Here is a 21,335-nt window from a genome sequence, read left to right on the forward strand (position 1 = left end):
ATTATTTTACTCTGTTATTATTTTATCTATATAAATAAAAATGGAATGTATGTTTGTGGGATTAACAGAATTCAGAATTGGACCAATTGACACCGCATTTGGACACACTTTACATTTTTAGGTCTGTTTGTATGTCCTTCCACAAACGCCGCTATCACCTTTCGTCTATGCTCCAGCATTTTTAATTTTAATTTTACATTTGGCCTTCCCACAGTTTTAATTGTGTGTTTCTAAATTTCAACTGAAATTCAGTTATTTGTTTATGAACATCTTTTTATCACACCCTGTAGAGTCCCCTGTAGCGCAATGGGTTAAAACCTTGTGCCGGCAGGACGGCTAACCAATAGGTCAGCAGTTCGAATCAAAATCCAGGGAGAGTGGGTTGAGCTCCCCCTGTCAGCTCCAGCTCCCCATGCAGGAACATGAGAGAAGCCTCCTACAAGGATGGTAAAATATCTGGACATTCCCTGGGCAATGTCCTTGCAGATAGCCAATTCTCTCACACCAGAAGCAACTTGCAGTTTCTCAAGTCGCTCCTGAAAAGAGAGTAGCAAAAAGGAACAAAGACAATATAAATGTTTATTTATGACATTTATAAATATTTATAAATAAACTAGCACTCCCCTGCCATGTGTTGCTGTGGTCCAGTCAGTGTATATGTGTTTTGTGTGTATATATATTGGTGTATATGTGTGTTTGCATATATATATATGCATGTGTTGTAGAGTGTGTGTGTGTGTGTGTGTGTGTGTGTATATATATATATATATATATATATAGGCTTTTTAAGTCTCTTCTGCTGTGTTTTCCAGTATTTTTATGAGTGATGGTCATTTCTTGCCCTGATAGGTGTATTGTGTCCAAATTTGGTGTCAATTCGTCCAGTGGTTCTTGAGTTATGCTAATCCCACAAATGAACATTACATTTTTATTTATATAGACTAGCCGTGCCCTGCCACACGTTGCTGTGGCCCACATGGGGATTCTGTGTGGGAGGTTTGGCCCAATTCTATCGTTGGTGGGGTTCAGAATGCTCTTTGACTATAGGTGAATTCTAAATCCCAGCAACTACAACTCCAAAATGTCAAGATTCTATTTCCCCCAAACTCCATCAGTGTCCACATTTGGGCATATTGAGTATTTGTCTAGAGTTTGGTCCAGACCCATCATTGTTTGAGTCCACGGTGATCTCTGGATGTAGGTGAACTACAATTCCAAAACCAAAGGACACTGCCCACCAAACCCTCCCAGTATTTTCTGTTGGTCATGGGAGTTCTCTGAGCCAAGTTTGGTTCAATTCCATCCTTGATGGAGTTCAAAATGCTCTTTGATTGTAGGTGAACTATAAATCCTGGCAACTATAACTCCCAAATGACAAAATCAATTTTTTTGAGTGAAGGACAGACATTGGGTTGTTAAGTGTCTTGTGTCCAAATTTGGTGTCAATTCGTCCAGTGTTTTTGAGTTCTGTGAATACCACAAACGAACATTACATTTTTATTTATATAGATTCTGCAATTACAGATTGACTTCTAAAGCCCAATGTGCTGCAACTATACATTTCACTTTGGAATACAAGGACAGCTCTGTGCAGGCTTCTGTGTGCCATAGCAATAAGAGGTAAGTAAATAAATATTTGCACGAGTTGTTACTACATCCGATTTGTAAGACTTCAACAGTTTTCAGTGCCCTCCAGGAATATCACTTTTTTTGTACTCCCAAATATGATGCAATTGTTACTACTTTTGCAGTATTTTCATTGGGTAAACATATAAATATAAGTAATACAAACAGTTCTGTGTGGAAATAACGTAAAGGCAAAGGTTTCCCCTTAACATTAAGTCTAGTCATGTCCAACTCTGGGGGTTGGAGCTCATCAAATATATATGAAACGATATTTTATATGCTATCTTTTAAAATGTATTTTATATGTTGGGGGGCATCGAATTGTGCTGAATGTAAACAGCCTTGAGTCGCCTTCAGGTTGATAACGGCGGTGTATACAGTAAATAAATAATTAAATCTGTTTCTAAGCCAAAGTGCCGGCATTGTCCATAGACACCTCCAAGGTCATGTGGCCAGCATGACTCCATGGAGTGCCGTTACCTTCCCACCGAAGCAGTACATTTTGATCTACTCACATTTGCATATTTTTAAACTGCTAGTTTGGACGAAGCTGGGGCTAACAGCAGGAGCTCACCCCGCTTCCTGGATTTGAACGTGTGACCTTTTGGTCAGCAAGTTCAGCAGCTCAGCGGTTTAACCTGCTGTGCCACCATTGTGGAAATACCAGCAGATTATATTTATTCATCCCACTTTGCCTCCACAGAGATGAGGTAAAATTCATTTAAATAAATAAGTAACCTCAAATTAATATAAGTTTTAGCTTCAATTCAAAAAGCATTTCAGTCCATCATTGGTTGCCAAGGTAAGGATGTAGGTTTCTAGAAGTGTACAGAAAGATGCTTTTAAAAAAATATATAAGTAATAATTACTAAATATAACTAATAATTACTAATATTACTAACAATATTACAATATGATGGTATAATACAATATAGTAATATTTAATACTGGTATTGTGCTATGCTAATAATATATATTGTATGTATATATGTTCAAGCTGGGTTTAGAAAAGGCAGAGGAACGAGAGACCAGATTGCCAATATCCGCTGGATAATGGAGAAAGGCAGGGAGTTTCAGAAAAACATCTACTTCTGCTTCATTGACTACTCTAAAGCCTTTGACTGTGTGGATCATAATAAATTGTGGCAAGTTCTTGGTGGGATGGGCATCCCAAGCCACCTTGTCTCTCTCCTGAGGAATCTGTACAAGGACCAAGTAGCAACAGTCAGAACTGACCACGGAACAACAGACTGGTTCAAGATTGGGAAAAGCGTACGACAAGGCTGCATCCTCTCACCCAACCTTTTTAACGTGTATGCAGAACACATCATGCGATGTGCGGGGCTGGATGAATACAAAGCTGGGGTGAAAATTGCTGGAAGAAACATTAACAATCTCAGATATGCAGATGACACCACTCTGATGGCCGAAAGCGAGGAGGCGCCGAGGAGCCTTCTAATCAAGGTGAAAGAAGAAAGCGCAAAAGCTGGGTTGCAGCTAAACATCAAAAAAACCAAGATTATGGCAACAAGAATGATTGACAACTGGAAAATAGAGGGAGAAAATGTGGAGGCCATGACAGACTTTGTATTTCTAGGTGCAAAGATTACTGCAGATGCAGACTGTGGCCAGGAAGTCAGAAGACGCTTACTTCTTGGGAGGAGAGCAATGTCCAGTCTCAATAAAATAGTAAAGAGTAGAGACATCACACTGGCAACAAAGATCCATTGCCTAGTCAAAGCCATGGTATTCCCTGTAGTAACCAACGGATGAGAGAACTGGGCCTTAGGGAAGGCTGAGCGAAGGAAGATCGATGCTTTTGAGCTGTGGTGTTGGAGGAAAGTTCTGAGAGTGCCTTGGACTGCGAGAAGATCCAACCAGTCCATCCTCCAGGAAATAAAGCCCAACTGCTCATTGGAGGGAAGGAGACTAGAGACAAAGTTGAAGTACTTTGGCCACATCATGAGGAGACAGCAAAGCCTAGAGAAGGCAATTATGCTGGGGAAAGTAGAAGGAAAAAGGTAGAGGGGCCGACCAAGGGCAAGATGGATGGATGGCATCCTTCAAGTGACTGGACTGACCTTGAAGGAGCTGGGGGTGGTGACGGCCGACAGGGAGCTCTGGCGTGGGCTGGTCCATGAGGTCACGAAGAGTCGGAGGTAACTGAACAAAAATAACAACAACAATGTATATATATCTTGTAAGCCGCACTGAGTCCCCTATGGGGTGAGAAGGGCGGCATATAAATGTCATAAATAAATTAATATATAAATAAATAAAATTTTGCAGCTTTCCACCTTTGCACATGTAGAAGAAGGTTGCTGGTTGTTTAAAATTATGGCGCTTCTAAAATATGCCTTTCTCTCCCAGTTCAGAGCTCACTAAGGCAGTTTGCCCACTGTTTACATTTATCATTCAGTAAGATCAACGCTGGCGTACAAACAGACATCAGTAGAAATTAAAAATATTTTCAAGATGATTATTCCTGCTTGTCTCAATAACAAAGACCATTCCATTCATGCCAGCAGAGGGAGTCCTGTTGCAAAGAATTAAGGGTTTCCCAAACTCTGGCCATATTCAAGAAACCTATACTAAGTAAAAAGATCTCAAGGTCCTGGGCAAACTTGGGCCCTCCAGGTGTTTTGGACTTCAACTCCCAGAATTCCTGGTCTTAGGCCCTTTAGCTTTCCCCCCTCAGCCGATTAAACACATTGAGGTTGGTTGGGGTTTGCATTAATATCCTGCCTTACTTCCAATGAACGCAAGGTGGCACACAGAGCTTTCCAGCTCCCTAGTTCACAATCACAAGGCTTGACCTGATGGCTTGTTAATCTGTGTTCAAGGCTGGGCTTGTTGTTGTTGTTCATTCGTTCAGTCGTCTCCGACTCTTCGTGACCTCATGGACCAGCCCACGCCAGAGCTCCCTGTCAGCCGTTACCACCCCCAGCTCCCTCAAGGTCAGTCCAGTCACTTCAAGGATGCCATCCATCCATCTTGCCCTTGGTCGGCCCCTCTTCCTTTTGCCTTCCACTTTCCCCAGCATCATTGTCTTCTCTAGGCTTTCCTGTCTCCTCATGATGTGACCAAAGTACTTCAACTTTGTCTCTAGTATCTTTCCCAAGGCTGGGCTGAAAAATAATTATTTCATTTTTTAAAAAATATGCAAATACTGACCAAAGTGACATTTTCCGGATGTATTTATTTATTTATTTATTTGGAGTGCTTCTACCTCGCCCTTCTCAACTCCCTAGCGGGGACTCAGGGCAGCTTACAAAAGGCACAATTCGATGCCCAACAATTCACAAAACACAATGTACAGTTTACAATATAACGATGACAGTTATAACTAATTAAAACAGTCAAATTAAAACAACAGCAGCAATAAAATCATCTTGTCAACGTTCGTCAATTCATAAATCCATAATCCATCCAGCATTGTCATTGTCCTTTCCTACTCTGGTCGTCATTGTCTTTTATCCATCTGCCAGCTTACCCAAAGGCCTGGTCCCAAATCCAGGTCTTTATCTTCCTTCTGAAAGAGAGAAGGGATGTTGATGACCAAATTTCCCCGGGGAGCGCATTCCACAGGCGAGGGGCCACCACCGAGAAGGCCCAGTCCCTCGTCCCCACCAGTCTCACTTGTGATAAAGGCGGGGCCGAGAGCAGGGCCTCCCCAGAAGATCTTAAACTCCAAGATGGGACATAGAAGGAGATACGTTCAGACAGGTACACTGGGCCGGAGCTGTATAGGGTCTTGTAGGTCAAAATCAGCACTTTGAATTGTGCTCGGAACTGGATCGGCAGCCAGTGGAGCTGACATAACAGGGGGGTGGTATGCTCCCAGTATGACACTCTGGTGAGTTACGATCGACCAAGAGGACCTCTGTCTTGTCGGGATTGATCTTCAGCTTGTTCCTTCTCATCCAAAATAATAATAATAACCATAATAGAGTAAAATAATAAATGTAATAAAATAATAACAGAATAAAATAATAAATAACTTCCACTCAAGTATAAGCCAAGGGGGTCTTCTTCAGCCTTAAAAGGGGCTGAAAAACTTGGCTTATACTCAAGTATATGCAGTATAGAAAATCACAGTCACACAGTCCTATCAGCACAAGGGTTTAACCTTCTTTGGAGGCTTTTAAACAGAGGCTGGATGGCCATCTGTCAGGGGTGATTAGAATGCAATATTCCTGCTTCTTGGCAGGGGGTTGGACTGGATGGCCCATGAGGTCTCTTCCAACTCTTTGATTCTATGATTCTATGATTACACCACTGTCCTTAGGGAGCTATGATTTAACATACATAGAGGACCATAAGTTTGGAAAAGTTCTTGTTGCAAGATGCAAAAAGAAGGGGGAAGAAAAAGAAGCACATATTCTTGGCATGCAAAAAGTTCCAGGATTCATTCTTATAGTCTTGTTTTATAGGAGGGAGTCTCTTTAAAACTTTGAGAAATGATGCAAGTCGGTTCAGACCTTGAAGAGACATTTTTTGAGTTTCCAAGAAATTCTCACTGGTTGCATTCCAGAGGCAACTCGAGCCAGGGCAAAACGGTCATATCTAAAAAAAATCCATATTTTTGGCTTAAAGTTCTTAAATTACCAGTCAGTAAACCTTAGGAGAAGCATTTCAGACTTTCAGAATTGGGAGGGAGTTTATTTTTTTATTTTTATTTCTAACAGAACAAAGCAAACAAACAGAAAAATACACAACTTGTGAGTTTGGTAGTTGGTTAAATGTCCTTTGACCAGTATCTGGCCACTTGGAGTGCTTCCGGTGTTGCTGCAAGAAGGTCCTCCCTTGTGCATGTGGCAGGGCTCAGGGTGCATTGCAGCAGGTGGTCCGTGGTTTGCTCTTCTCCTCACTCGCATGTCGAGGATTCCACTTTGTAGCCCCATTTCTGAAGGTTGGCTCTGCATCTCGTGGTGCCAGAGCGCAGTCTGTTCAGTGCCTTCCAAGTCGCCCAGTCTTCTGTGTGCCCAGGAGGGAGTCTCTCATTTGGTATCAGCCATTGGTTGAGGTTCTGGGTTTGAGCCTGCCACTTTTGGACTCTCGCTTGCTGAGGTGTTCCAGCGAGTGTCTCTGTAGATCTTAGAAAACTATGTCTAGATTTAAGTTGTTGACGTGCTGGCTGATACCCAAACAGGGGATGAGCTGGAGATGTCTCTGCCTTGGTCCTTTCACTATTGGTGGATGTCAGGTGGTGCGATACCGGCTAGACAGTGTGATTTCTCCAGTGGTGTAGGGCACAGACACCCCGTGATAATGCGGCATGTCTCATTAAGAGCCACATCCACTGTTTTAGTGTGGTGAGATGTGTTCCACACTGGGCATGCATACTCAGCAGCAGAGTAGCACAGAGCAAGGGCAGATGTCTTCACTGTATCTGGTTGTGATCCCCAGGTTGTGCCAGTCAGCTTTCATATGATATTGTTTCTGGCACCCACTTTTTGCTTTATGTTCAGGCAGTGCTTCTTGTAGGTAAGAGCATGGTCCAGAGTGACTCCCAGGTATTTGGGTACGCTGCAATGCTGCAGTGGCATTCCTTCCCAGGTGATCTTCAGAGCTCGGGATACTTCTCTGTTCTTGAGATGAAAAGCACATGTCTGTGTTTTAGATGGGTTAGGGATCAGCTGGTTTTCCCTGTAATAGGCAGTTAGAGCATCTAGAGCTTCGGAAAGCTTCTGTTCTACCATCTCAAAGCTCCCTGCTTGAGCGGTAATGGCACGATCATCAGCATAGATGAAACTCTCTGTCCCTTCTGGCAGTGGCTGGTCATTTGTGTAGATGTTGAACATGGATGGAGCAAGCACGCTCCCCTGAGACAGGCCGTTCTTTTGTTTCCGCCATCTGCTTCTCTGGCCCTGGAACTCAACAAAAAAGCTCCTGTTTTGTAGCATGTTTCCTATGAGGCGGGTGAGGTGGTAGTCCTTTGTGATATTATACATTTTTCTCAGGAGGAGGCGGTGGTTCACAGTATCATAGGCTGCTGACAGGTCTATGAAGACAGGGAGTGTAAACTACTAATACCAGGAAGCAACAAAACAATGGTATTGTGAGGAGGAGTGTCATTTGGAGAACTCCGGGGAGGGTTGAATTATAGACTCGATCTGAATGTCCCCGTGCCTGTTCGGAACAATGAAGATCTATTTCCAAGCAGTGGCTGACTCCAAATAAAGCAGAAAAAAAATGTGTTCTCGTACAATACACAACAAACAGAGGAACAAGGAAATTGTATTTGTCTCACCACTTCCTTCTCTTTAGTCTGGTTGACACGGATGGTTCAAAATGATAAGACAATAGATTTCTCTAGGAATACAAAACAGATTAACGTGCCGCAGCTCTGTGCAAATCTAATCTGTTCATATTTAGAGATTTGGTTAAATCCTGATTTGATTTAAGAACATGTTAAAGTTGTTACTCTGCTGCTGTCCAAATCTGATTAACCATCAAGCGGACATCAGTTGTGTTCATTTGAAGGTTTGTTTCACTAGCTAGTAATTATTTGGGGGGGGGGGGGGTGACAGATGGGTGGGAAGTTGGTTATTTTAGTTTTCTCAGAATCAGGATGAGATTGCTAAATTGAAAATATGAAGTCTCCCCGAGGCCCTTTGAATGTAATAGCAAATTGTACAGTATGAGCAACATAACCTACAACCCCAAAACAAACTCCAAAAAGCAGATATGAGACCCACAGCAACCAACTAGTTCTAGCAACTAGTTTAACTCCAGTAGAGGCAGGTGTTTAGTGTCGTTTATCCAAGACTGACTTACCCCAAAATACACTGTTCTTCTATATATATATAAAAAAAATGCTCTGTGCGTAATGAGTACCTTAAAAACAAAAGAACCAATGAATGAAATCACACCAAATTTGGCAAGAAAACATCTCACAACACAAGGAGTGACCATCACTCAAAAAATTATGATTTTGTCATTTGGGAGTTGTAGTTGCTGGGATTTATAGTTCACCTACAATCAAAGAGCATTCTGAACTCCATCAACGATGGAATTGAACCAAACTTGGCACACAGAATTCCCATGACCAACAGAAAATACTGGAAGGGTTTGGTGAGCATTGACCTTGAGTTTCGGAGTTGTAGTTCACCTACATCTAGAAAGCACTGAGGACTCAAACAATGATGGATCTGGACCAAACTTGGCATGAATACTCAATACACCCAAATATGAACACAGATGGAGTTTGGGGAAAATAGACCTTGACATTTGGGATTTGTAGTTACTGGGATTTATAGTTCACTACAATTAAAGAGCATTCTGAAACCCACAAATGACAAAAATGGGGCAAACTTCCCACACAGAACCCCCATGACCAACAGAAAATACTTAAGGCCATCCAATCCAACACCCTTCATCAGGGCAAGAAAACGTAATCAAAGTCCTCCTGACAAAGAGCCATCCAGCCATAGAGAGAGAGAGAGAGAGAGAGAGAGAGAGAGAGAGATGGATGATAGATAGATAGATAGATAGATAGATAGATAGAGAGAGATTGGGAGTTGTAGTTGCTGGGATTTATAGTTCATCTACAATAAAATAGCATGATAGAATTGAGCATACAGGACTTCCATGACCAACAGAAAACACTAGAAGGGTTTGGTGAGCATTGACCTTGGGTTTGGGAGTTGTAGTTCACCTACATCCAGAGACTACCATGGACTCAAACAATGATGGATCTGGACCAAACTTGGCATGAATATTCCATATGTTCAAATATGAACACAGATGGAGTTTGGGAGAAATAGACCTTCACAATTGGGAGTTGTAGGTACTGGGATTTATAGTTCACCTACAATCAAAGAGTGCTCTGAACCCCACCAATGACAGCCTGCCCCCCCCCCTTCCAGCACCAACTGCTGCTCTGAGATCAGAATGTAGAAAAGGGCCAGGAAGGCAGTTCCATCTTGTCTCCTGCACTGTGCTTATAATAATAATATAATATAATATAATATAATATAATATAATATAATATATTGTATATACATATAATATTGATAATATTATAATGTAATACAATATACTACTAATAATAATAAAATGATATTATAATTATATATTTTAGATTAAATGTCATATTACTAATAATATAACAGTATAATATTATAGTACAATGTAATATATAATATTAATATTGTGCTATGATAATAATATATTGTATTTACTTTTAACTTGTAAGCCACTCCGAGTCCCCTTTGGGGTGAGAAGGGTGGCATATAAATGCCGTAAATAAATTAATACGTTGAGAGAACTGTGAGATGCTGGTTGTGGAAACAGAGTGTCGACTTCTTCCGTGATGGCTTCAGAAAACATGTCCATCGTTGGCAGAAATGTATCCAATTCTCTGGTGATTATGTGGAAAAATGAATAGTGGTATTTAAAGAGCACATTCTAAGGATTACTTCTGCATTTGATTTATTAAAATATTCCCATCCAAACCCAAGTAACAAAGGTGGAGGCATTACTTTTCATTCAACCCTCATATTCTAAACTATACTTTTTTTTGCTTGTTTGCTTGACTTGTTTGTGAGTGAGTAAGGTCTGCATGGGTAGTCTCCACACGGAATGCTTGCTTTAAAAGTTACCTTGAAACAGGGATAGTCACAGTTACTTTTTACTTATTATAACTTCCCAATCTCTCAGTCAGCATGGCCATGAAACATTCTGGGAGTTGTAGCCTTCAAAGGTAGTTCGTCTAGATTGGGCATGGGCAAACTTAGAGCAGAAAGCATTCCTTCTCCGCTTGCCCTTTGAGACTGGATTAAAAGCTGGGCAAAAATTTTGATAGCATGCCAAGACTCAGTCAGTTTCAGAAGTAAACAATTCTTCTGATGCCAAGTGTAACGTTGAACATGAAAAAGTTTGGTACATGGCCCATGAAGGCATTTTTCATTTTCCATCGGACTGAAACCATTTCCTAGGAAGCATTACCAACATGGCACGATGTACATCCTCTTCTTGCATTCCATGGTTTCTCTGATGACAAATAATTACTGAGTGTTTACTTTCATATCAAGTGATGTTCAAAGGAAATGGAAGTCAGGATCCTGTGCTTAATCCCAACTGAGTGCCTCCATTGAGTGTTGAGTCAACATGCAAGTAAACTCCATTGATTAAGAAGACTTACACGAGTGAGGATGAACAACAGGATGCGAGACAGACAGTCACAATAGTCTTTTCACAGGGAATGTAAATATGAGGTCACTGGACTTGCGCATTTATTGATGCACTAGCCGTCCCCTGCCACGTGTTGTTGTGGCCCTCATGGGGGTTCTGTGTGGGAGGTTTGGCCCAATTCTACCGTTGGGGTGGTTCAGAATGCTCTGTGATTGTAGGTGAACTATAAATCCCAGCAACTACAACTCCGAAATGTCAAGATTCTATTTTCCCCAAACTCCATCAGTGTTCACATTTGGGCATATTGAGTATTTGTGTAGTTTGGTCCAGATCCATCATAGTTTGAGTCCACAGTGATCTCTGGATGTAGGTGAACTACAACTCCAAAACCAAAGGACACTCCCCTCCAAACCCTTCCAGTATTTTCTGTTAGTCATGGGAGAACTGTGTGCCAAGTTTGGCATAATTCTATCGTTGGTGGGGTTCAGAATGCTCTTTGATTGTGGGTGAACTATAAATCCAGGCAACTACAACTCCCAAATGACAAAATCAATTTTTTTGAGTGAAGGACATACATTGGGTTGTTAGGTGTGTCGTGTCCAAATTTGGTGTCAATTCGTCCAGTGGTTTCTGAGTTCTGTTAATCCCACAAACGAACATTACATTTTTATTTATATAGATGATGCAGAACATTAGTTGGGGATGGTCAACATTTCTTGTTAAGTTAGGGAATCATTAAAAGGCCTCTGAGTAGAATTTGCTTAGTAGTTACACTCAAGTAAGTCTACCAAACTATTCTATATTTACAGAGGAAAGAAGAACTGTGTGTAATAACCATTGCAGACTGACAGTGTTTTCCAGAGTGCTACGCAATGAAGCAAGCAGCATCTTGTATTGTCGAAGGCTTTCATGGCCGGGATCACTGGGTTGTTGTAGGTTTTTCCGGGCTATATGGCCATGTTCTGGAGGCAATTTTTCTCCTGACGTTTTGCCTGTATCTATGGCAAGCGTCCTCAGAGGTAGTGAGGTCTGTTGGAAGTAGGAAAAATGGGTTTGATTTTCCTGTCAGTGCCTGGAGCAAACTTTTGTTGAGAGGTGATTAGATGTCCTTGTTTGATTCCTCTCTGTTGTTGTGCTGTTGTAATTTTAGAGTTTTTTAAATACCGGTAGCCAGATTTTGTTCATTTTCATGGTTTCCTCCTTTCTGTTGAAATTGTCCACATGCTTGTGGATTTCAATGGCTTCTCTGTGTAGTCTGACATGGTGGTTGTGAGAGTGGCCCAGCATTTCTGTGTTCTCAAATAATATGCTGTGTCCAGGTTGGTTCATCAGGTGCTCTGCTATGGCATTATTTATTTCTCGTGTCAGGGCAGCCAGTCAATTATATTACATTTCTAACAGAACAAAGCAAACAAACAGACAAAATACAAAATGTGTGAGTTTGGTAGTTGATTAAATGTCCTTTGACCAGTATCTGGCCACTTGGAGTGCTTCTGGTGTTGCTGCAAGGAGGTCCTCCATTGTGCATGAGGCAGGGCTCAGGTTGCATTGCAGCAGGTAGTCAGTGGTTTGCTCCTCTCCGCACTCGCATGTCGAGGATTCCACTTTGTAGCCCCATTTCTGAAGGTTGGCTCTGCATCTCGTGGTGCCAGAGCGCAGTCTGTTCAGCGCCTTCCAAGTCGCCCAGTCCTCTGTGTGCCCAGGGGGGAGCCTCTCATTTGGTATCAGCCATTGGTTGAGGTTCTGGGTTTGAGCCTGCCAATTTTGGACTCTCGCTTGCTGAGGTGTTCCAGCGAGTGTCTCTGTAGATCTTAGAAAACTATTTCTAGATTTAAGTCGTTGACGTGCTGGCTGATACCCAAAGAGGGGATGAGCTGGAGATGTATCTGCCTTGGTCCTTTCACTATTGGCTGCTACTTCCCAGCAGATGCCAGGTGGTGCAATACTGGCTAAGCAGTGTAATTTCTCCAGTGGTGTAGGATGCAGACACCCCGTGATAATGCGGCATGTCTCATTAAGAGCCACATCCACTGTTTTAGTGTGGTGAGATGTGTTCCACACTGGGCATGCATACTCAGCAGCAGAGTAGCACAGCGCAAGGGCAGATGTCCTCACTGTATCTGGTTGTGATCCCCAGGTTGTACCAGTCAGCTTTCTTATGATATTGTTTCTAGCACCCACTTTTTGCTTGATGTTCAGGCAATGCTTCTTGTAGGTAAGAGCACGGTCCAGAGTGACTCCCAGGTATGTGGGTGCGCTGCAATGCTCCAGTGGGTTTCCTTCCCAGGTGATCTTCAGAGCTCGGGATGCTTCTCTGTTCTTGAGATGAAAGGCACATGTCTGTGTTTTAGATGGGCTGGGGATCAGCTAGTTTTCCCTGTAGAGCACCTAGGTCTTTGGAAAGCTTCTGTTCTACCATCTCAAAGCTCCCTGCTTGAGCAGTATTGGCACGATCACCAGCATAGATGAAACTCTCTGTCCCTTCTGGCAGTGGCTGGTCATTTGTGTAGATGTTGAACATGGATGGAGCAAGCACGCTCCCCTGAGGCAGGCCGTTCTTCTGTTTCCGCCATCTGCTTCTCTGGCCCTGGAACTCAACAAAAAAGCTCCTGTTTTGTAGCATGTTTCCTATGTGGCGGGTGAGGTGGTAGTCCTTTGTGATATTCCTGGGAAGGAATCCCACTTTATACATTTTTATACATTTATACATTTTTCTCAGGAGGAGGCGGTGGTTCACAGTATCATAGGCTGCTGACAGGTCTACGAAGACAGCTCCTGTGATCTGCTGCCTTTCAAAGCCATCTTCTATGTGCTGAGTCAGGTTCAGCAGTTGCGATGTGCAGCTTTTGCCTTTTCTGAAGCCAGCTTGCTGTGGGATCAGACATGAGAGAAGCCTCCTCGCAGGATTGCAAGACATCTGGGCGTTCCCTGGGCAACGTCTTCGTAGACGGCTGATTCTCTCAATCCAGAAGCAACCAGCTTTCATATGATATTCTTTCTAGCACCCATTTTTGCTTGATGTTCAGGCAGTGCTTCTTGTAGGTAGGAGCACGGTCCAGAGTGACTCCCAGGTATTTGGGTGCGCTGCAATGCTCCAGTGATGCTCCAGTCTAGAGTGATGGTGCCACTGCTGTAAAGGCTCTGCGTCTGGTTGCTGTTAGACACAAGTCTTGACATTGGGAATTTCCAACAAATCTTGGTCCTCAGAACGGAGGGATCTCTGGGGTTGGCCATACAGGCCGGAAAACTCACAGCAGCCCAATTTCTAGAAAGTTTAAAAGAACTTTCAGGAGTGCGCCTCAAGTTTTGGTTCTGGCTGCTCTGTATTCCCGCAGAGCAGAGGCCCCACCCCTACCTGCAAGCCCCGCCCACTTCCTTACCTGATAGGTCCCCTCCCTCGCGGAGGCCCCGCCCCTGGCCCCGCCCCTCCGGCGGGCGCTCTGGCTTTGGCACCTGCTGCGCTGGCTGTCTCTGCCTGGGAGCCGGACGAGCGGGAGCCATGGAGCTGGTGGCGCTGGGGATGGCCGCCTTGCTGGGTGAGTTGGTGTGCGGTTATCCGCGGGCTCGGGTGGCGGGGACCCTCCTCCTACTGCTCAGCTCTTTCTCGGATCCCTAAAGACAGCGGACGCTTCCTGGGGAGCCTTGCGACTTGGGTCGGGAGCGCGGCTAATGCGGCTGAGTTGCGCCTTTTGCCTCCGAGGTGGGCTTTGCCTCTTCCTTCCCTTCTTTCCCCTTCCCTGCCGGGTTCAATGATCCCGGATTAGTCCTGCTTTCCTACCCTACAAGTTGGGAGAGAGGCAGCCTCCATGCCTTCCAGATCCTCGCCTGAGCTGAAGGATGTGTCTATCTAGGACAGGCTTGGGCCAATTTGGGCCCTCCAGGTGCTTTGGATTTCCACTCCCATCATTCCTAACAGCCTCAGGCCCTTTCCTCTCTCCCCCCCCCCCCCCAGAAAGTTTCACTCCTGATCAGCACCGAATGTCCTTGCAGCTTCAAAGTCTGGCTGGTTACTCCTAGGGCAGTGTTTCTCAACCTGGGGGTCGGGACCCCTAGGGGTGTCGCGAGAGGGTGCATGGGGTCGCCAAAGACCATAAGAAAACATAGTATTTTCTGTTGGTCATGGGAGTTCTGTGTAGAAAGTTTGGTCAAATTCTATCGTTGGTGGGGTTCAGAATACTATTTCATTGTGGGTGAACTATAAATCCCAACAATTTCAACTCCCAAATGGCAAGGTCTATTTTCTCCAAACTTTAGTAGTGTCCACATTTGGGCATATTGAGTATTTGTGCCAAGTTTGATCCAGATCTGGGTTGTTGTAGGTTTCCTTTTAGGAGAAAATGCCTCTAGAACATGGCCATATAGCCCGGAAAAACCTACAACAACCCAGTGATTCCGGCCATGAAAGCCTTTGACAATACATTGATCCAGATCCATCATTGCTTGGGTCCACAGTGTTCTCTGGATGTAGGTGAACTACAACTCCAAAAACTCAAGGACAACGTCCACCAGACCTTCCCAGTGTTTTCTCTTGGTCATGGGAATTCTGTGTGCCAAGTTTAATTCAATTTCATCATTGGTGGAGTTCAGAAGGCTCTCTGATTTTAGGTGAACTATAAATCCCAGCAACTCCCGCATTACCAAATGTCAAAATCAATCACCCCCAACCCTACCAGTATTCAAATTTGGGTATATTGGGTATTTGTGCCAAATTTGGTACAGTGACTGAATATACATCCTGCATATCAGGTATTTACATTACGATTTATAACGGTAGCAAAACTACAGCTATGAAGTAGCAACGAAAATAACGTTATGGTTGGGAGTCACCACAACATGAGGACCTGTACTAAGGGGTCACAGCATTAGGAAGGTTGAGAACCACTGTCCTAGGGGAATCCTTTGTGGAAACTGGTGTTAGTTGGCCCTGGCTGATTCATGTCTGGAATTCCCCTGCTTCTTCGTTTCCATGAAAATGAACAAAATCTAGCCACCAGTATTAAAAAAAAACTCAGGGCAGTAAATAAAGAGCAACACTCAAAAACAGTGGAATGACAGAGGTGTGGGCAGGAGGATTGATTTTGTCATTTGGTAGTTGCAGTTGCTGGGATTTGTAGTTCATCTACAATCAGAGGCAGCCCTAGGAAATTTTCAACCAGTGTTTTTCTGTTCATCGTGGGAGTTCTGTGTGCCATATTTGGTTCAATTCCATCATTGGTGGAGTTCAGAATGCTCTTTGATTTTAGGTGAACTATACATCCCAGTAACTACAACTCACATATGTCAAGGTCTTCCCCCCCCCCCCCCCCCAAACCAATCACTGATATATATTTTCTGTTCATCGTGGGAGTTCTGTGTGCTATATTTGGTTCAATTCCATCATTGGTAGAGTTCAGAATGCTCTTTGATTGTAGGTGAACTATGCATCCCAGTAACTACAACTGACATATGTCAAGGTCTATTTTCCCCCAAGAGCGCCTCAAGAGTGCCCCTGGGCAAAATCAACTATACTGCAAATGCTTACTTTGCGTAATGGGTTGAACCGCCCCTACCTACAATCAAAGAGCATTCTGAACTCCACCATCGATGGAATTGAACTATGGAACTCCCATGACCAACAGAAAAAACTGGAAGGGCTGGTGGTCATTAACCTTGAGTTTTGGAGTTGTAGTTAACCTATATCCAGAGAGCAGTGTGGACTCAAACAGTGATGGATCTGGACCAAACTTGGCATGGATACACAAATGCCCAAATGTGAACACTGGTGGGGTTTGGGGAAAATAGACTTTGTCATTTGGGAGTTGTAGTTGCTGGGATTTATAGTTCACCTACAATCAAAGAGCATTCTGAACCCCACGAATGACAGAATTGGGGCAGACTTCCCACACAGAACCCCCATGACCAACAGAAAATACTCAAGGCGATCCAGTCCAACTCCCTTCACCAGGGCAAGCAAATGTAATCAAAGCCCTCCTGACAAAGAGCTATCTAGCTATAGATATGGCACACAGGACTCCCATGACCAACAGAAAACACTAGAAGGGTTTGATGGACATTGACCTTGAGTTTTGGAGTTGTAGTTCACCTACATCCAGAGAGCAGTGTGGACTCAAACAGTGATGGATCTGGACCAAACTTGGCATGGATACACAAATGCCCAAATGTGAACACTGGTGGGGTTTGGGGAAAATAGACTTTGACATTTGGGAGTTGTAGTTGCTGGGATTTATAGTTCACCTACAATTAAAGAGCATTCTGAATTCCACCAACAATGGAATTGAACCAAACCTGGCACACAGAACTCCCACAACCAACAGAAAATACAGGAAGGATTTGGTGGGCATCAACTTTGAGTTTGGGAGTTGTAGTTCACCTACATCCAGAGAGCACTGTGGACTCAAACAATGATGGATCTGGGCCAAACTTGGCATGGATATTCAATATGCCGCAATGTGAGCACTGGTGGAGTTTGGGGAAAATAGAGTTTGACATTTGGGAGTTGTATTTGCTGAGATTAATAGTTCATGTAAAATCAAAGAGCATTCAGAACCCCCATGACCAACTGAAAAGACAGTGTTTTCTGATGGTCTTTGGTGACCCTTCTGACATCTTCTCACATCCCCCCCCCCCAACCCGGGGACCTGACTCCCAGGTTGAGAACCACTGATCTAGGACTACATCTCTAATGAGTCTTGAATCAATATGTGCAGAAGGAATCTGGGAACCAGTTGGATGACACAAGCAACAGAGCACTGATGCTCATTGAAGGCCTTTCTTTCACTGCCTGTTGTGAGAGTTTGTTGTCTGGCCGCTGCAGTGTAGATGGGCCTATGTGTGTTTATGTTACATCTTTCTCCCCCCCCCCTCCACCTCTATGCATACATATTAATATATGATATATGCATGCATATGCATAAACTCATAAACAGGCACATACTGTGCTCTTCCCTTGCGGTTGTGCTCCAGCGTAACCTAGCCGTGGCCACAGATCCTCCATAGAGCCATTGCCTGATGTAAGCCAGTGCTGGACTTTAGCTGGTGGCTTTTTTTTTTTGGTCATGCCAGGAGCGACTTGAGAAACTGCAAGTCGCTTCTGGTGTGAAAGAATTGGCCATCTGCAAGGATGTTGCCCAGGGGTAACTCAGATGTTTTTGATTTTTGACCATCCTTGTGGGAGGCTTCTCTCATGGGGAGCTATAGCTGACAGAGGGAGCTCACCCTGTTCTCCCTGGATTCGAAACTCCGACCTGTCGGTCTTCAGTCCTGCTGGAACAAAGGTTTAACCCATTGCACCACCGAGGGCTCCAGCAGGTGGCTGTGAGAGCAGGAAACTATTTGTTGTTACACTTTGAAACTCAGGGAAAGCAGGGAAAAGAAATCTAGGAACGCATTCGAACTGATTTATACTTGAGTATCAGCAAGATCGAGAGAGCGCATTGAGGGGGATTGATGCCCATGGGATGCATAGTGAAGTTTTGCTACTGCTCAGTGGTTGGGAGCATTCTGTTGTGTGTGTGTTTTTAATGGAACCAAAAAGGTTTTTATAATAATAATAATAATAATAATAATAATGTATTCATATGCTGCCCCATCACCGGGGAGCCCCTGGTGGTGCAGTGGGTTAAACTGCTGAGCTGCTGAACTTGCTGATTGAAAGGTCGCTGGTTCGAATCCGGAGATAAGATCCGGAAGGCTGTTAGGTCCAGCTTTTGCCAACCTAGCAGTTCAAAAACATGCGAATGTGAGTAGATCAATAGGTACTGCTCAGGCTGGAAGGTAACGGTGCTCCATGCAGTCGTGCTGGCCACATGACCTTGGAAGTGTCTTCGGACAATGCCAGCTCTTCGGCTTAGAAATAGAGATGAGCACCAACCCCCAGAGTTGGACACGACTGGACTTAATGTCAGGGGACAACCTTTACCTTTACCATCTCCCTAGAGACTTGGGGTGGCCTACAAAACAGCCTAAATTCAAAGAGAATAACATTATATATATATATATATATATATATATATATATATATATACACACACACACACACACACACACACACACACACAACAATAGCCTAATCAATATGAAGAAGGTACACTGAAAGAAAGAAATATGTATCTTTAGTTATTGCATTGTTGAAATATTTAATTATTTCGTAGCAAAGAGAACAAGACCTGGGAAAGTGTAACCTTAATGGTAACTAACTAGTTATTATGTCATTTTTATGAGAACCCCGGTGGCGCAGTGGGTTAAACCCCTGTGCCGGCAGGACTGAAGACCGACAGGTCGCAGGTTTGAATCCGGGGAGAGCGCGGATGAGCTCCCTCTATCAGCTCCAGCTCCTCATGCGGGGACATGAGAGAAGCTTCCCACAAAGATGATAAAACATCAAAACATCCGGGCGTCTCCTGGGCAACGTCCTTGCAGACAGCCAATTCTCACACCAGAAGCGACTTGCAGTTTCTCAAGTCACTCCTGAAACGACAAATAAAAAAAGAGAGAGAACTAAATTGCTTTTTAAAGTACCGTTCTAAGTTCGGTTTGTGCACACCCAACTCATAGACTGAGATTGAAGCTTATATGCAGAACCCAGTGAGCAGAGTATACTGCTCTAGCCTAGTTATATAGCAGACATGGGCAAACTTCAGCCCTCCATGTGTTTTGGACTTCAACTCCCACAATCCCTAACAGCTGTTAGGAATTGTGGGAGTTGAAGTCCAAAACACCTAGAGGACCAAAGTTTGCCCACGCATGCTATATAGTGTAATTCTTCCATTGTTAGACACCACCAATTGTAAGACGCACCCTAATTGTACCACAACAAACAATATGTATAACACACCTGTGATTCCAAGATGCACCCCGTTTTTGGAGATGTTTACCTAGAACAAAATTGAAGAAATGCTCAGCTTCGCCCATGATAAACTTTGTGACCCTCTGTCACCCTCCTAGTATCCCTTACCATTTATGCCTCCTATGGTTGATGGGAGTTGTAGTCTGGGAAGAACTAGAAGGGCTTTGAACTTTTGGATCTGAAAAGATCAGAGGAGGCACCCTCAGATCAGGGTTGGATTTTCCTTTGTTGTTCTCCCATGCCCTTCTTTGCAGGGCTCCCTTGTTTGTTTGCCTTGCTCTAACTTGGACCGCTCTTCACAGGCAACTGCTAATCTCTCCGTCAAACATTGTGTAAGTGTTGGGGGCCTTTAGCAAATATTACTACCAATACTTTTTGTAAATACAGGGAGAGAGTGCTTAGCTAATCCTTGGCAACACCCCACTTGTTCTAGTTCGTGACTGTAAAGTGAAACCTTGAAAGGCTAGAATAAACAGGTAGTTTGTATTGGGAATAAAGCATGTAATTAAAACAGGACAGAGGGAAGCCCTTTTTGTTCATTCCAATAGACATGCAGGTATATCAGGGCCCTTGCGTGTTTACATGTGTTCAAACTATGCACTGGGACTGTGGCACAGTTGGCTGGGAGTCAGCTGCAGTAAGATCACTGCTGATCATATCTTTAATGTATTCATATGTTTTATATAATTATGATGTTGTTGCTTGTTGCTTGTGTTTTTGGTTTTATTTTGCTGTAATTTGTTGTTTGGGCTTGGCCTCACGTAAGCCGCCCCGAATCCCTGTTGGGGAGATGGTGGCAGGGTATAAATAAAGTTTATTACTATTACTGACCAAAAGGTCATGAGTTTGAAGCCAGCCTGGGTCAGAGTGAGCTTCCTACCAATTTGTATAGCTTGCTGTTGACCTTTGCAGACCAAATGACAGTTGCATCTGTCAAGTATGGCTTCAAACTACAAGAGAGGAGATTCCATCTGAACATGAGGAAGAACTTCCTGACTGTGAGAGCTGTTCAGCAGTGGAACTCTCTGCCCCGGAGTGTGGTGGAGGGTCCTTCTTTGGAAGCTTTTAAACAGAGGCTGGATGGCCACCTGTCAGGGGTGATTTGAATGCAATATTCCTGCTTCTTGGCAGGGGGTTGGACTGGATGGCCTATGAGGTCTCTTCCAACTCTTTGATTCTATGATTCTATGATTCTAAGTAGAAAATTTAGGTACCGCTTATGCGGGGAAGCTAGCTTACAATGCCATAAAAATTTCCAGCAAGTATACAAATAATGAGGAAGTACTTCATCAGTGTCACAAATGGACGGTGAAGGGACAGCTCCCCTGGTGGCCAGATTAGAGCTGGACAGGGAGAGTGTGACCCTGTTGGTTCTCTTGGACATCTCAGTGGCTTTCGATACCATTGATCATGGTATCCTTCTGGGACGACTCTCCGGGATGAGCGTTGGAGGCACGGCTTTGTTGTGGCTCAGGTCGTTCCTGGAGGGTCGATCCCAGATGGTGAAGCTGGGAGATGCCTGCTTGGACCCCTGGCCTTTGACCTGTGGGGTCCCGCAAGGCTCCATTCTGTCTCCCATGCTTTTTAACATCTACATGAAACCGCTGGGAGAGGTCATCCGGAGTTTTGGAGTTGGGTGCCATCTCTATGCAGATGACACACAACTCTACTACTCTTTTCCACTGACATCCAAGGAAGCCCCTCGAGTGCTGGATGAGTGCCTGAC

General features: G+C 43.9%; 1 protein-coding gene across 1 annotated transcript in view; it reads left to right on the top strand.

The window, feature by feature from the left end:
• Positions 1-14,204: 14,204 nt before the first annotated feature.
• Positions 14,205-21,335, top strand: part of ESAM (endothelial cell adhesion molecule) — a 125,892-nt gene continuing 118,761 nt past the window's right edge. The window contains exon 1 of the mRNA XM_060787139.2: positions 14,205-14,300. Coding sequence (XP_060643122.1) covers positions 14,264-14,300 — 37 coding nt within the window. The 5' untranslated portion in view covers positions 14,205-14,263. The remainder of the gene's footprint in view (positions 14,301-21,335) is intronic.

Source organism: Anolis sagrei, chromosome 7 (assembly GCF_037176765.1).
Source record: "Anolis sagrei isolate rAnoSag1 chromosome 7, rAnoSag1.mat, whole genome shotgun sequence".
NCBI classification, from domain to species: Eukaryota; Metazoa; Chordata; class Lepidosauria; order Squamata; family Dactyloidae; genus Anolis; species Anolis sagrei.